The sequence below is a fragment of the Lynx rufus genome, unplaced genomic scaffold, assembly GCF_022079265.1.
Source record: "Lynx rufus isolate CCGP_SWC_20201006 ecotype Redwood Valley unplaced genomic scaffold, mLynRuf1.p SCAF_1, whole genome shotgun sequence".
NCBI classification, from domain to species: Eukaryota; Metazoa; Chordata; class Mammalia; order Carnivora; family Felidae; genus Lynx; species Lynx rufus.
Window position 1 is genome coordinate 121421188 of NW_025814823.1, and position 17709 is coordinate 121438896.

Below are 17709 nucleotides of genomic sequence, written 5' to 3' on the forward strand. Positions count from 1 at the left end.
ACTTCATATTCAGTAACGTCAGGTTGGTAGCCAAGGTAGGAGTATTTACACCATGAAAACTGGCAAACGCTGCAAATCAGAGCCTTTTGCTTGCTTTTGAGAGCTGGTTTACCAGCACACCACTCAGTGAAGGTGAAAGTAATGAAATGAATAAGAACCTGCCCAGCAATTACCAAGGAATGTCCATCCACAACAAAAAAAAAATAGTTTTGAAAGAGTGACTCTTTTCACACTCTCTGCTACCTGCAACAGGCCTACCCAACACCAGCCCTTAGGAAAGAGAACGGGAGAGCCACTCCTTCATGCCAACCCATTCCCAGAGGTGACCAAGGAGTATCAGTGACACCCAGGTCACAGAAGTGAGATTGGAGCCTCTCAGATCAACAGCTGCTGAGAGCTGCTTTCTTTGGCTCGTGTGGCCAACGATAAATTGGATTTCAATGTTCTGAATAGGCGGAAAAAGATATCTCCTTGCTCCCCTCTGCTCCCTTTCCTGGAGCTGCCAGCTGGTATTTCTTGTCACTCATCATGGTTGCTTGCAGTGGAGATTATACACTTGGTGAAGAGAACATGTGGGAAAGAAAGAGTCTTCAACAGTGGGAGGGTCTAAGGCAGGTATCTGCTGGAAAAACCGGGACATGGATATAGCTCAAAGCACATTTGAAACAATGGGACCTTTCTAAAGGGTGACCTAGAAAAATACTATATTTATCTGTGGATATCTGAGGCTAACACACTTGCACACTCCCAATCCTGGAGAAATAACTAGCTGAGCATGTTAGCAATTTACCTGAGGACCAGAGATCACAAAAGACGAAGTTGGAATCAGTTCAAATGACATGGTGTAGCATATTATTCATATGTTTGTTTGTTTCATTTATATATTCAACAAATACTTATTGGGCTTTCTGGGTGCTCTGAGAATGTAAACTCTCTGCCACAAAGGCAGAGAGTGTGCCTATCTTATATACTGTAGGGGTGTCCATACATTTCTGTTGGAGGAATGCATGGATGGCATCACTTTGCCAGTAGTCACGGGTATAGAGATGAACAAGCCATAGGCCCTGATGCTACAGAGTTCAATGTCTGGAGCACAGACAGACAAGGACACCAGCAATTACACCACAGGGTGAAGAGTGCTGTGACAGGGGGACTGGCAGGGTTGCTGGGTGCAATGGCTCACAAGAAAAGGAGACCCAACTCAGCCTTGGGGGAGGAGACAGTGAAGGCTTTCTGAAGACAGAGATGCAATACCAAAGATTTTGGCACCTATCTGGATATGACTTTATGGGAAAAAAAGAAAACTGTTCCCGTAATTTGCAGTATCTCGTATTCCTAGGAGGACTACAGGCTCTATCTTAGAATGAAAAATGATTGCAAATAACTTCCAGAATACTTCTGTAGCTTAATCATCAGAGACATCTTTGATTTCTCAGGGACTTTCAGAAAGTTTTCCTAAATTCGGGATTTCTACTTAAATGACCCTGTGCCCAGTGCGAGAGATGACATGAAGGTCTCCAGCGTCCCTCACTCCCAACATGGGGACCAGCTCCATAGGCAGGCAGGTACTTCTTCTCCCAGGTCATGTCTGTCCCAGTGGTATAAATGAGAGGAATGCTCTAAATTTTCATTTGACAGAGACAGACAAACTGCAGATTTGCAGAAGGTCCTTATGATGAAAATCGTAGCTTCAAGGACAGCTGAACTGAAAGAAAAGATTTCTAACCTCCCAGAGCTTGCTGTTTTCAACAGGGTTCATGCGGGCTTTTTTCTTTGGTATCACCAAATTAAAGGGCTAATAGGCATAAATACACACGCACACACACACACACAACATGCAAGTCTTATGGGATTGAGATGAACTAAGAAGCAAACTGAAATCAGGATGTAACTTGTGACAGTAGAGGGCAAGCACAGCCACCTCAGTGTTTGTCTTCAAAGTCCTTTTCGCCGAGGGTCTGGGAGCACTCCCCATCACTTCATGCCTCACCACAACAGCCTATCCTGCTAGTGACACCTTGACTTCACTGGCAAATCTAAGAAGGACCACGTACACGGATGTAGAGAGAACAGTAGCATAATAAATCACATTTTTTCCATGACTCATATGTCAACAGTTACCAACATTTTGCTCATTTGGTTTTGTCTCATACATCACCTTTATTTCTGGAATGTTTTAAAGATGTCCCTGGAGCTTTGACCATTCACCTTAGTATCCTATTGTGTTTAGAGTGAGAAGGAATAGTAAGAATTACTGTCTTTGCTTTGAAGTTGAGGAAACTGAGGCTCAGAGAGGTTCAGGGCGTCACTCACAGACACAAATTTATAAGTTATGTATCACATTCTAGGCGTTACCTCCAGCCCCCAACCATATTGCCTTGTTATGAGAAATGTCTGCTGTTTGCCTGGGTCATACTGTCCCTCACCATTCCTCCTTCGGCTGCAGAAATCTTCACGTGGAGGTGGAAGAGAGAAAAGGCTTGGGGGAAGAAGCCAGTGTACATGTAACCAGAGCTTTTTACTATTTTTTCCTAAGCCAGGGAAGGTAGTGATGGTGGGACAGTCATCTGATTCATCTTTCCTCCCTGTGCATGTTGGATTTGGCTCAGACTCTCAGAGCATATGGAAAGAGACTCATTCACCATGTGCCACACCAATTGGAAAAGCTCACTCTGGAAATGAGGATAATGGAAGGGAGCAGAATCGCCTCCCAGGATGTGAGAAAACTAACCCCCCCCCTTGTCTCTTAGGCTCCCATGTACCTCTGGAGCCTCCTCACAGGTGCCTATGCCCTCCTAGAAGAAGAGATTACAATGGAAATGCTTTGATTCCCTGAAGAATTCAGTGCTATCCCACTGAACAGCTCTGGGACCTGGCACCCAGCCCATTTCAAAAACAATCCCAAGCTATTTACTAAGAACCAGCTTATGTTAGGAGTCAGGGATATAGCTATGAACATGTCTGGGATTACCTCCTATGATAGGGGAATGAGATCACCCCAAAGCAATCTCAAAGAAATATTTGCAGGGAAAAACGAAAGCATGCTAAGGGTGACCCTAAAATGGGGCTAAGAATTGTGAATGGTTCTTTCTCTGTCCCCTGGCATAGACTCCTGCCTCTTGCACTTTTTCCTGCTCTAAGACCCTTGATAATCCAGAAAAGAGGCAGGAGGAACCAAGGGAAAGAAGCTTGGCATACTTGATTGATATTTGATTGATAGAAGAAGGCAGGAATGCCATGCCCACTGATTAAAAGTGGCAAGAGATAGATAACAAAGGAAACTGTCAAGCTGCAGTGTCCCAGCTCTCTACCTAGGACTGGAAGAAGAGAGGTCTGAGACAAAGGACTAAAGGAAGATGATATAAAGAGAAAGCTATATGACAAAAGTCACAGAAGAGAATGGAGTTTTAGATGGACATACAGGGCCACTAAAAAGAACCTTCCTTACATTGGTTCCTTTCCCATCTCTCATCACCCTATTCTTTTCCTCCATAACACTTAAAATTGTAATTATATCTTTACTTATAAATTTAATCTTTGTTTCTACAACTAGACAATACCTGGCATAGTTGTCCCTCAAAAATCCATTTACTGAAAGACTGAATGGCTGACAAGTAGGACTGGAAAAGTCAGGCCAGAAGATGTAACAACAAGCTTATCACTCCTCTCTCCTCCTTTGGGCGAAAAATCCTTATTTATTGAACACTTACTATTTGCCAAGCATCCTACAAGTACTCTATGTGATTTATTTCATTAGTCCTCCTAGCAAACCCATGAGGAAGTGTGTTCATAGGTCCCCAAGACCCCCCTCAGATTCAGTGATTCACTAGAAGACCTCACAGAACTCAGCAAGCTGTTACAGTCACAGTTAACAGTTTACGGCAGTGATAGAATACAGATTAAAGTCCGAATCAAACACACACACACACACACACACACACACACAGGGCAGAATCCAGAAAGGACCAGTCACAAACTTTCGGTTGTCCTCTCCCCGAAGAGTTGCACAGACAACACTTAGCTTCACTCAGCGACAATGCATGACAGCACCCGTGAAGTAGTGCCAACCAGGGAAGCTCACCCAAGACTTGACGTCTGGGGTTTTTATTGGAAGCCAGTCAGGTAGGCATGACCGACCTCCTGTGTGGGTGACTTTAGTCTCCAGTTTCTCCAGAGGTCAAGGTTCTACCAGCACATGGCTCCAGGCTCCCACCATAAATCACATTATTAGTTTAGACTCTCTGGTGTGACCCGAGGACCCCAGTATACAAAGTCTCTCTTAAACAGGCAGGATATTCCTAGGGCTTAGAGGCTATCTCCCACGTCAGCTGCCAAACGTTTCGCTGGAACAGGCAGGGTTTGAATAACCTAGACTTGCTGTGTACTGCACACAGAGGTATGGTATTAATCCTAATTTGTGGATGATCTAAACCAAGGATCATGAAGGCTAAGTGATTTGGTCAAAGTAACAAAAGCCACAATGCAAACAGACATCCTACTTGAATGTAACATCTATGTTCTGTTGTGCCCTCGTGTCTCCCTTAAAGAAGTAAAGTTCTCTATGAAGAAAAGTAACTCACATAGAGTATCTCATAAGCCTGGCCTCAAATATGAATGCCCAGATTCAGGGATTTCCACTTAGGAAGAGCATAATACTGTGAACCTTCTGGTGATCTCAAGTCCCCAACTAGCAGATGGTCTTGATCCTATTGGGCACTGGCATGTTCTCCCTTCTCACCAGAGGAGACAAACGTGTGCACAAGGGCCAACCAGCACATTCTAACATACACTCCAATGCCCAAAATCTGCTCCAAAAGGATGATCATGGTGAGGGAGGGAGGGAGGGAGGGTGGCCCAACTGGCTAAGCAGCAACTAGGAAGTTAAGATCCAGGACAGTCAGTTGACTCTTTTCTCACCAGTAGAGTAAAATCACATTTATCTTACCCAGCATTCCCACGGCCTGTTCTGCTAATCCGGTAGAGTGGTCCAGATGCAAATGTAAAATCACATTAGCAGATAAAGCTCCTAAGAAGCCAGTCAGCAAAGAAATCTATGTGACTTTGTTTAACTCAGTGTTTCCTGAACTTGAGTATAGAACGCTTTTTCGAGCATGTGTAGGACCAAATTATTAAAATTCAGGACAATTTGGAAAATATAGCCCAAATTCTCTTTTTTTTTTTGTTTCCCAGCTTATGCCCATAAACCTACTTCCAAATTGTTATTATCAGTCATATTGATTCACCTGGCACATACCCATTTCTTCCAGGAATGACAATTTCTGGATGTTTCTTGATTAGTTCACAAATTCATTCATTCTTCAAGCATCTGTCAAATACCTGCTTGTCTCCAGGTCTCAGAGACAGAGATACAGAGGTGCTTTACACACACATTCTGAACTCTTCAGCAGAGAATTCATAGCCTACTGAATAATAACTTGAGCCAAAGGCCAGGATGGTTTTTCTTGGCTCCCCTCTCCAGTGATGGGCGATCTCATAACCAGCTCAGGAAGGTAAGCACTTAGCTCCGCATGTTGATTTTGGCCCCACCTGATTCCAGGAATAGAGAGAAGCAGGCCAAACCCTTTCTAAACCAGTGGGGAGTGTCACCAGTGCACAGTGAAGAGCTCAGTACATAGTAGCAGATGGAGTTCTCATCCCAACTCGGCCTTTTCCTTTGTACTGTGGTGATTCTGTTGCACTTGGGCTCCTTTTCTCTGACCCTGTTACCAGTCCACATGACTCCTTCCGTATTTTCAAATTGGAAATAAGCTCAGAGCTCATTGGCAACGAGACTTCCTGCTGTTTCTGGATTCTACTATTTGGCTATTTCATTGTTATGCAGTCTTATTGTTTCCGGGTTTTTAATATGTCCTAGTCTGGACTTGTACAGTGTCAGGTGTCAGAAAGTAACTCCCAAGTAGTTTAAGTAATAAACAAAACATTGCAGATAAGTAAGTTGATCTTATTTAACTAAGTATCCTTCAAGCACAGCTGGACCTAGGCATTCAAATTTTATTGTCAAGTCTCTTGTCTGTCTAGTTCTCTTATCTATCCATATCTCTATTTCTGCTGCCTCCTGTGTCTTCATTCAGGAAGATGTGTCTTTTGGGCGGGAAATATCACCACTAGTACTCCAAGGCTTACCTCCTCAAGGCACATGATTCAAGAGAGCATCTATATATCAAACCTCTGAGAAGATTCTAGTTGGCCCTGTTTGTGGCAGATGACTGCTCTGTACAAAGCACTATGCTAGGGGGATTTGGGTTCCCTGGCTGGCCTGGGCCACATGGCCCTGTGTGTGTGATATGACCAGAGTGAATGCTACGCCATTCAGAAGATGAGAGCAAACAGGTGGTTCCTCAAAGAAGGAATGCTTGCCATAATTTTATTACTAACATTCATTACTACAACATACTTTTTTTAAAATATAATTTATCATCAAGTTAGCTAACATGCAGTGTATATGGTGTGCTCTTGCCTTCGGGAGTAGATTCCCATGATTCATCGCTTCCATACAACACCCAGTGCTCATCCGGACAAGTTCCCTCCTCCTTTTACTGCTAATGTCTCTGCATGACCGTGTTTCCGTGTTTCCTTGTTTCTTGGTTCCATGTATTATTCCTCCATCAAAAGCATGGCCCTCATGGCTCTCAGACCCTACTGCGGTGACAAATGAATAGACAAATTACAGGACCATAGAAGTCTTGAGCCTTTTGAATCTCAGAGAAGGAAAGCTTCGGGGGTACATGCGAGCTTCCATTGGATCATCTGGCTTTGTGAAATCAACAGGAAAAAGGGTTTGGTAATGGCTTGGCTTTGAGACCTCCACACCCACTTTATCCCCATTCCCCTCCCACCCACACCTGTAGAGACAGAAAACAATTGTGGGTGATAAAACCTATTACCAACAATGTGACAGGTGATAGCTGATGTGGAACGCAGAGTCATTTTCCCCCGAGAGAACAGTTGAGAACCGGATAGAATCAACCAGCTGAGTCTCTTCAGGTGCTTAACTTTTATGTGAGGGCTCTGGAGTTCAATAATTCATGCTAATGCAGCCAGCAGCAAGCAAATTGCATTCACACTCTATTCAGATTTTGATTATAAAACAGAGACCCAAATGAGTTTTATGATGGAAAAACATACTTGGTGACTTCAGCTGGATGAAAGAGAATGAGGATGATAGAAACACCAGGCCTTGAGGTCAAAAGAGCCTAAGTCAGTCTTGGGGCTGCCACACGCTGGCTGTGTGACCTTGCGCGATAACACTGAATGTCTCAGAACTTCTGTTTCTTCATCAGTACAATGGGGTGACACCACCGACTTCATAGGATTTTGAGATGATGTAAATGACAATACATGAAGAGTGCAGTAAAGCGGTAATGTGAGACAAATTTCTGTGGCCTGCCAGTACCACAATAAACGTTAACTTCCTTCCTTTCTTCAGATTCTCTCCCTCTCTCTGCACCCACCCGCCCCACCGACCTTTTTTCAGCAGGAAGTCCGTAGTTCCTATAAGTATGAATGTAGAACTGAGAATGCCAGGGGAGGTTGAAGAGTAAGAAGATGTTAAGAATGGATTGACAGTTCGCTCCCACAAAGATGAAGGTGGCCAGGCAACTAGAACTATCTCAGGGTTTCAACGTACATACATCTTCAAAAAGATGTAAGCATTCTGTGCAATTTCAGTTTTAATATACTTGCTTAGTAGTCATTAAAATATGTAGCCACTAAAAAAAATAAATAAATAAATAAATAAAATATGTAGCCACTTGCACTGGAGTATCTTCCAGAAACGAAAGAAAAAAGGCAGCTTAGCCATTTACAAAGCCTACATCAAAATTCCATTGCTCCCGTTTTAGTTAGAATAAGATGTAACTCAGACCAGGGCATCAAACTTGGATGCTGGGGAGCTTGATGACAAAGTAGCTACTCGAATCGCACTCCAAGAGATTCTGGTCAAATAGATCAGGGATGTGGTCCAGGAGTCTGATACAGGTGAACCACAAACTTCATTTTGAAAAACACACCAGCTTGGGCTCTTCAGGACAGACAAACTCGACCTCAGATCCTGAACCCACCACTTCCTACCTTCACGAACTTGGGCAACTTTGTATCTTCTGATACATGGGAGTCTAATCACAGGTTGGCATGAGATTAAATAAGATATATTAAGATATATTGTGGAGTACCGAGCACAACGCCTGGCCCGTAGGAAGGAGCACTCAGTAAATGTTAATTATTGACACTATCATGATTATGCAAAGTCAAAGAAAAGGGCTTCGGTTCTTTCTTTTCTTAATTTTTTTCATTCTTCCTCCCTTTTCTTTTACAAATCCATACTAACAGTGCATTAAGCAAGACGGAAGTTTATTTAGCTTCCAGACAAAAGTCTGGAAGTGAAAGTAGTTCAAGACTTGTGTGACAGCTCTGCAACCCAGACTACTTCCTTCCCTCTTTCAGTGTGACCCTCATCCTCACTGTTCAAGATGGCAGCTGGAACTCCAGCATTCATGTCTGCATTCCACATGGCAAAGTGGAGGAAAGGAAAGAGAAAATCAATCTCTCTCAGTAACGACACTTCCTAAAATTCGCTTATATCCCATTGGCCAAAACTTAGCTGTCCGGAGAGGCTGGCAAATGTGATAAGCGTTCCAGGTGGCCATGTACCCCCCAAAATGTGATTTATTTTACAGTGGAAAATTGGGAGAAAAAATATGGAGGGACAACTGTTGTTCCCTGCTATACCCAGCCCAGGGAGTCTAACAGATTCAAATCATTCTTCAGAAATCCTCTGCTCTCATTCTGCTTCCACCTGCTTATTTCTCAGATAAGAAACTTCTCCAAAGAGGTAGTTGCATAATCTGTGGATCCTACTCAGCTTGGCTTATTTTCTTCCTAAATTGCTTTCATACCTTTTACTTTTCATTCCCCAGTTTGATTCATTTTATTCCTACTATCCAATTTTTTTCAATTTTCTTTTTTACATAATCTCCATACCCAACATGGGGCTCAAACTCACAACCCAGAGATCAAGAGCCAAATGGTCTATTGTCTAAGCTAGCCAGGCACCCCTCTACTATTCAATTTTAATAGACAATACAATTATTTCATTGTAGAATAGTTAGAAAGCATGGCTAAGCACTTAGAAAAACAATTTTTTAATTTTCAAAAATATCACTGCTTAGAAATAATCACTCTTAAAATGCTGCTCTGGCCATCCAGCATTTTCTCAAGGTAAAAATATACGTATGTGTTTACAAGGAAAGCCTAGTTTTCATTTATAATGAAAACATAACTGTTTTTAACCTCTTCTATTAAATTTAGCATATATCAGGAGTAATTCTCATATAGATTCTCTCATCAATTTTAATGACTGCAGGGTTTTCCACTGTGTGGGTGTATCATAATTTATTCAACCAGTTCCGTTTATAATCTCCATAACGCTGTGCTAAACCTCCTAGCCCACGCATCTTTGCTCACGTGTCCCCAAGTTTCCCGAGGATGAGCTGTGTTCCTGTGGTTTTCTTTTTCCCTAGGCTCCCTTTACTGTATCCAGGGACCAGCAGAAAAGCACTTCTCTATCATCCCATCAGCAAGGGACTATTCAGATCTTGTCTCTACCCCTAAACTGCTTGAAATTCCTTTTCAAGTAACATTGCGGTCTCGGAAGGTTCTTGGAGAACTGGAACACTGCCTGCTTACACCCCCTTATGAGTAGCAAGACCACCCCCCGATAAAGGGGACTACGTCACCCCACTGCTGAGGAAAGCATAAAGTAAAATACAATGCAGGTGACCCTGAAGGGCTATTAAACATAAGTTATTAGAACCTTTAGTTTGCCAAACTGACTCCAAGCAAGACGAGAGTGAGGCCATTTCTCTGTGTAGAAACCAGTTTCAATTAGAAAAAAATGCACTTCACTAAAATAATTATTTGGATAGACAACTAATTTGACAGTTCTTTAGCTGATTTTTTTTAAAGTGCTGACTGATCTCTGACTAAATGTTTCTTTGTCTCAATGCTCCCTAATGATGCAAGCCCTCACAAGGTTTACACTTTCTAGACAAGGCTGAGGACAAATCATGCTGCAATCACTCTCATATAGCACTTTGTCTCTCTTTTTTAAAGCTTGGTTTTAGTAATTTCCACACCCAACATAGGGCTCAGACTCACAACCCTGAGATCAAGAATCTCATGATTCTGGGGCACTTGCATAGCTCAGTAGGCTAAGCGTCTGACTTTGGCTCAGGTCATCATCTCACGGCTTGTGGGTTCAAGCCCCGCAAAGGTCTCTGTGCTGACAGCTCGGAGCCTGCAGCCTGCTTGGGATTCTGTGTCTCCCTCTCTCTCTGCCCCTCCCCTGCTCACACTCTATCTCTCTCTCTTTCAAAAATAAATATGTAAGAAAAAAAAATCTCATGCTTCTCCAAATGAGCCAGCCAGATGCCCTTCATACAGCACTTTGTATTTTCAGGGACTTCTCACCTCAGTTGTCTCCCTGTCAACACCGAGGAGTAGGTAGAACTGATATTATTAACCTTTCCCTACAGACGATGATTATAAAAGATGCCATTTAGGGACGCCTAGGTGGCTCAGTCAGTTGAGCGTCTGACTTGAGCTCAGGTCATGATCTCATGGTTCTTGAGTTTGAGCCCCGCATCGAGCTGTGTGCTGACAGATCAGAGCCTGGAGCCTGCTTCGGGTTCTATGTCTCGCTCTCTCTGCTCCTCCCCCACTCACGCTCTGTCTCTCTCTGCCTCTCAAAAATAAAGAAATGTAATAAAAAAAATTTATAAGATATGCCATTTATGGAGTATGTACTATGTATCAAGCAATATGCTAAATGCATTGTGAATATTATGTAGTCCTCACAACTGACCTGATAAAGCACATATTCTATTATTATCCCATTTTATAAATGGATAGATTTATGAATGATTAAATGACTTGATCATGGTCACATGACAGGAAAGAGGTCAAGCCAGAATTCCAAATCAATATTCAGGCCCCAGAAAGAGTCACTGACTCACTCAAGTTCACAGAGTTGTGGCCAAAATCCTGTTTCCTGCAGAGTGATTAAGAACAGGGCCTCTAAAATCAGATAGTCTGAGTTCAGACCCACTATCTGCCTTTTCCCAGCTGTGTCCCCTTAGGCAAGGTACTAACCCACTCTGTGCCTCAGGTGCCCTACTTAGATATGGACTAATAAGAATGTCTATCTCAAAGGTTAAAGAAGATGATCTACATCCAGCACTTAGCACATAGGGAGTGCTCAGTAATCAGTTAATAATGCTATACATACTTCTGTCCCTCCAATCTGTAAGCTAAGTACATATTTCACTGGTCTGTGCCACTGCAGGTGCCAAGAGCAAAGGCCTTATGCAACTACCGAGGGCAGAATCCCGGTGACCTGAGGTTTAATAAGGGAGATGTCATCCTTCTGCGGAGACAGCTGGATGAGAACTGGTACCAGGGGGAGATCAATGGAATCAGTGGGATCTTCCCAGCCAGCTCCGTGGAAGTCATCAAGCAGCTGCCCCAGCCACCCCCACTCTGCCGGGCCCTCTACAATTTTGACCTGCGAGACAAAGACAAGAGTGAGAGCCAGGACTGCCTGAGCTTCCTCAAGGTACAATTCTAGGCAGCCGTGGAGGTCACCAGCAACCACACAGATACTGTGCCACAACCTGGAGTTTTTAACACTTGCTAATTTTTAAAACATATATATTTTACACAGAAATGTTTATATATGTGTGTGTGTGCATATGTATGTAAAGTATGTGTGTGTATAATTCAAAACTAAATGGAAGTTGCCAGAGAAATCTACTAAAGAGTTTGATGCAAATCCTTAAACCTTTTCTATTGCAGTTACAAAAATAGGTATTCACACATTCATTCATTCATTCATTCATTCTCGTCACTCTTGAACACCTCTTTGCAGGCCCTGGAGATGCAGCCTGAACAAGTCCCAGTCTCTGCCCATAGGCAGAGTAGTGGGACAGATATGTGGACAACAGTTTACAAATACATTTTGACAGTGTGCTGCACTACAAATCTTACCTCTTTACCCTTTTATCTAAGGACATTCTTGCTGACCAAGTTCTGAGCATCTAATTCTACTCTTTACAACATTCTATTTTATAGTAAACACTGTATTCAAAACATTCCAAACACATACAATAACATAATTATACCTTTATATATAACTAACCTCTTACAAGTTGTATTTTCCAAGCACATTAAGATTTTTTTCTGCCTTTTTTTTTATCAGAAAATTCTTCACATGTGCAAGTAACAACACTTCTACTAAAGTCTAGACTGCTTTAATTCTCTGTATTCGGTATTTATGATTCCTTAAACAGTCAAATTCTCTCACAGAAGCCAAAGTTGAGGTGATATTCACTCTTCGCTGCTTACGAGAAGTACATCAATACTAGAAGTGGCACTGTTATAGCAGCTCAGGAAAGGTCTTTTCTTTTGCAAAACATTTTTATTCCACCACTACCAGAAATGAGATTTGCTGCAGATTGCCTCAGTCTCGATAACCTCACTGTACCCCATATTTTGAAACACTGATCATTGTTACCTTGGCACCTCAGAGTGAGTCCTCTTTTTTTAAGTGTATTTATTTATTTTGTGAGAAAGAGGGAGACAGAGTGTGCGCACACGCTCAGGAGACGGGCAGAGAGAGACAATCCCAGTCAGCGTGCCAGCCCAGTGAGGGCTTGATTCCATGACCCATGAGACCAAGACCTGAGCCGAAATCAAGAGTCCGACACTCAACACTGAGCCCCCTCAGCATGAGCCCCTTAAGGAAGGCCATTCTGTAGCCCAAACTGCAAAGTCTGTGTTTCAGTCACACTTAGAGGAAGGGGAGTTCAATCCCACAGACATTTATTGAGTATTTACTTTGGGCCAGGCATTAAACACCGAGCCCTGGGGACACTGCCGGAAGAAGGCAGAGGCAGGAAGCGTCATCTTCTTTTTTTGCCCCTTTGTGGGACTTTGCAAACTGGGACACTTACTCCACCTGCTTGTTCATTCATTGAGCTCATCCATGTGCCAAGCTGCCTGCTGGATTAAAGTGATGAATCATTGTTCCTACCTTCAGAGAGCTGACAGACTAGTGGAAAGAACAAACATGGGAATGGAAAATTATGATAAAGGAACCAGAAGAGAAGATTTGATCCATTCTGGAAGCTATGAAAGGCTTAGGCTACACTAGGAAATTTCATGGTCTTCCTAAACTCAGCGTGTCCAAATTAAACCAAAAATCTTCCCTCCAAAAGCTGCTCTTTTCCTAGTGTTTTTCTGTCTCAGTAAACTGTACAATTTACTCACACAGTGACTTATTCATGCATGCACACATTCATTTAGAAATTTATTGAATGACTACTAAATGGGAACCACTGTATTGGGTGCTAGGGACACAGAAAGGAACAGAACAGACACAGGCCCTGAACACATGGAGTTTATAGTCTGAGGGGGTAGACAGGCATTAAAGAAATCATAACCTATAAATGGATAATTGTAAATTGTAATAGGGGCAGAGAAAGATAAGAAAAGGTATAATACAGTAATGAACTTAGGTTCTGATTCATCTAAATTGCTGAGGGGCATGGATCAGAAAGCCAGAGCAATCAGTGGATGGATATTCAGATTTGGATTGATGAACATGTATGGATATGGAAAGGTGTTCCTGATATGGTATACAGTGAAAAGTGTGTCTTACATGACTCCTTTTGTATGAAATATAAGGAGAGGCAGAATCGAGTGTATATGCTAGGAGTCAGAATAGTGCTTACTTCTTGCTAGGCAATGGGAAAGGGCACAAAGGAGCCTTGTGGGTGCTGGAAATGATCTATATCTCTTGATCTGGATGGGGGTTTCGTGCGTATAGTTAGTGTTAACATTTATCAAGCTTTACATCTAAACTTTATGAACTTTATTTTATATATGTATGTATGTTTTCATCAAAGTTTTTAAAAAGCAATGTATATATATGTATACTTGGGTATGTTTTATCCTCAGAAGACTCTGGCTGGGAAATGTGCTAATCAGGATGTTAACAATGAGTGTATATATACTGTGGTAAAATTCTTTGTTTTGCATACTATATTTTCAAATGTTTCTACAAATCTTCATATAACCTTTTTTAAATGTTTATTTATTTATCTTGGAGAGGGGAGGGGCAGAGAGAGAAGGAGAGAGAGAATCCCAAGCAGCATCTGTGCTGTCAGCACAGAGCCCAATGCAGGGCTCGATCCCACAAACCGTGAGATCGTGACCTGAGTCAAAATCAAGAGTTGGATGCTTAACCAACTGAACCACCCAGGTACCCCATAACCTTTTATAATAGGAAAATTTTGAATAAAAAGCCACCTCACATTTGATACATTAAAAATTGAATAGGTTCTGAAAATTCTTCAAAATTAGAATGAAATTTATTCTTCCTTTTGCTAAGCTAAAGATCTATCTCCCTGTGGCTCCCATATTGATTTCTCCATCTGATTAATATAAATGAAAGCTCAGAATCTGCTGGTGATTGAAAATTAGAAACATTTCCAAATTTTCTATTGGATTCCACCGGTCCTCCAAATTATTTCTACTCCTCCTGTGGTCTTGGTGGCCCAATACTTATGCCCTTTATGGAAGAAGATTTTACAAATAAATTATGAAAGAGTTACGTTTCTTGTACCTTACACCATCTGGGATTCCAAACTGCTCTCCACTAAAAGCTTTCACCACCTGAAAACTGAGAGCAAATGCTGACCATGAAACTTTCTCTCTTTCAGGACGATATCATCACCGTGATCAGCCGAGTGGATGAGAACTGGGCAGAAGGCAAGTTAGGAGATAAAGTCGGCATCTTCCCAATCTTGTTTGTAGAGGTACGTGAGTATCAAGTCTACATCTGATTCACGCCCACTCAGAAGTATGTATGTGCCACCGGGATGCCTGAGAGAAATTCCTTTTTGATATGAGGCTTATTTCAGAAGTAACTAAAGTCTCCAAGGAAAAGATTCCAGAAGATAACATTCAGTTCTGGCAAGTGTGTGGTGAAATGGACCTTTTTATTCTGACGGGAGTGTAAATAGTGCAGTGTCTCATACCCAAACTCAAAGAAACCCATGTCAATAACACTAAAAACCTACATCTCCTCTGATTCAGCAGTTGCATCAATCTGACCGTTTACTGTAAAGAAATATTCAAATAAGTACACAAAGATATATGTGTTCACCATGGCGTTGTGTGTAATGGTGAAAAGCCAGAAGTAATCTAAACATCCGACAATAAGGATTTCGGTTTTTTAAATTATGGTGAGGAAAATATATATATACCCATTAAACATAATGTTAAAGAAAATTCAGTATTTTTGAGTATTTGGTATATTATCAAAAGACGTTTATGATTTGTTATTAAGTAAAGTTTAATGGGCATAGAGTTTCAGATTTAGAAGGTGAAGAAGTCCTAGAGATCTGTTTCACAACAATATGAACATACTCAACACTGCTGAATTGTACACTTTACAATGGTTGTTACGGTAAATTTTCTGTTACATGTTTTTTGCCACAATTAACAAATGGAGCTATATTAAACTAGCTTCATAAATATGTGTGTATATAATGGACAGGGGGTGGAACGATATGTACAAAACTGTTAACAGTGGTGATCACCAGATAGTGAGATTCTAGATAATTTTCATTTTCTTCTGCTGCCCTGTATTTTGTAAATCTTCTGAAATAAGCATATATTACTTCTGGAGGTTTTTTAAGCTCCCTTAAAAAACAAGAGCACATACTAGACCCTATCTGCCTATTTCTCAAGTATAATACTATAACCTGGAGTTCCCAACCTCTCTAGCCTTGAGCCTCACCCTAGCTTGAGGCAGGTCATTACAAATTTAAGAGAGGCTTCATTGTTTAACTGCATTAATTGGATGCTTACCAGGCACAAAGCATTAAAAGTGAGCATGGGGGAGCTATGAAAGAAGGAAAAGGCATGTTTTCCACCCTCTAGGAAGGCAGGGTGAAAATAGAATGGGGCAGAGTTGGAGAAAAAGGGCCAGTTCTTTCATTCATAAGAGCCAAAGCAGGTTCTAAGCTTTCAAGGTTCTCTATAGCTCTTCTAACTTGATGCTGAAGGGATGAAAAATGGAAGGGAAGGATAGAGGAAGGGTCCAGAGAGTCTGGTCATCTTACCAACTCTAGTCAACAGTATTCTCATTACCAGTCCTTTTATCTTGCTGAGGCCCCTTTCAGGCACACACACCCAATTCTCTCTACTTGTTCAAATTTCACTCATTTTACAAGGCTCAACTAGAAACCTGCTTTCTCCATAAAATTTCTAACCACTAGTTGAACACTCAGTTGTCTCTTTCTTCTCCAAACACCTGAGGGGTGTATTGCTTATTCCTCACAGGCTAGCCTGACACAGAAAGGCTCTCTGTAAAAAAAAAAAAAAAAAAAAAAAAAAAAAAAAAAAAAAAGCTTAAAAAGTGAATGAAGAGAAAAAAATTAGATAACAAACCATTCAGGATAAAGAAATTGTGGTTTATATACACAATGGAGTACTACGTGGCAGTGAGAAAGAATGAAATCTTTTGTAGCAACGTGGATGGAACTGGAGAGTGTTATGCTAAGTGAAGTAAGCCATACAGAGAAAGACAGATACCTTAGGTGTTCACTCTTATGTGGATCCTGAGAAACTTAACAGGAACCCATAGGGGAGGGGAAGGAAAAAAAAAAAGAGGTTAGAATGGGAGAGAGCCAAAGCATAAGAGACTCTTAAAAACTGAAAAACTGAGGGTTGATGGGGGGTGGGAGGGAGGAGAGGGTGGGTGATGGGTATTGAGGAGGGCACCTTTTGGGATGAGCACTGGGGGTTGTATGGAAACCAATGTGACAATAAATTTCATATATTGAAAAAAAAAAGAAAAGAAAACAAACCATTCAGTATGACCCTGTCCTGTACACATATATTCAATCACTCAACTAATGTTTCACTGAGTACCTGCTAAGTCAGGTCCTATGCTAAGTTCTAAAGATACAAAGAGATAATGGGTTCCTACTTGCAGGGACTATAAAGTCAGACATTAATCAAATAATTTTTAAGTGTGATGAATGATGCAAAGAATGAAAGGGAGGGAAATAAATGGGGGGAGGAGAGAATGATGTGCAACTGACCTGGGAAGGAGGTCAGCAAATACCTTGTATGCCAAGATCACCCAGATGGATAGGAGTTATGTAGGTAAGCACGGAGAGAAGAGTGTTTTAGGGAGTGGAGGTAACATAATCAAAAGTCTGGCAGGTTGAGGAAGCGTAGTGTATCCATAGGACCGAAAGAATACTAGAGCTGGAGCTTAGAAAGTAAGACAGTAACCTGACACACCAGGGAAGTGAGTGGGAGACAGGTCACTGAGGGCTTTATAAATCATCCTGTATTCATCAGGATGAACTAGGTTATGCTATGGTAATAAATAGCCCCAAACCGCCAGTGACTTAGCAAGGAAAAACTTACTTCTCACCCACATTACATGTTTGGCACAGAACAGTGGGAAGCTGTGCTCACATAGTCACTCTAGAAACCCACACTGAGGCTGGGCCACCTTGTAGTGCTCCACCATGGAGCACATGGACTTCTCCAGTCTTCATAGCAGGGGAGGAGTAAGGAGGATTGAGTTGTGTATCAGTAAATGCCTCAGCT

The 17709-nt window shown here is 41.7% G+C and overlaps 1 protein-coding gene across 1 annotated transcript in view; it reads left to right on the forward strand.

Moving 5' to 3' along the window:
• The window catches only part of SH3RF2 (SH3 domain containing ring finger 2), a 111510-nt gene that overhangs the window by 40373 nt on the left and 53428 nt on the right, over positions 1 to 17709 (forward strand). The window contains exons 2-3 of the mRNA XM_047101944.1: positions 11363 to 11632; positions 14799 to 14894. Coding sequence (XP_046957900.1) covers positions 11363 to 11632; positions 14799 to 14894 — 366 coding nt within the window. The remainder of the gene's footprint in view (positions 1 to 11362; positions 11633 to 14798; positions 14895 to 17709) is intronic.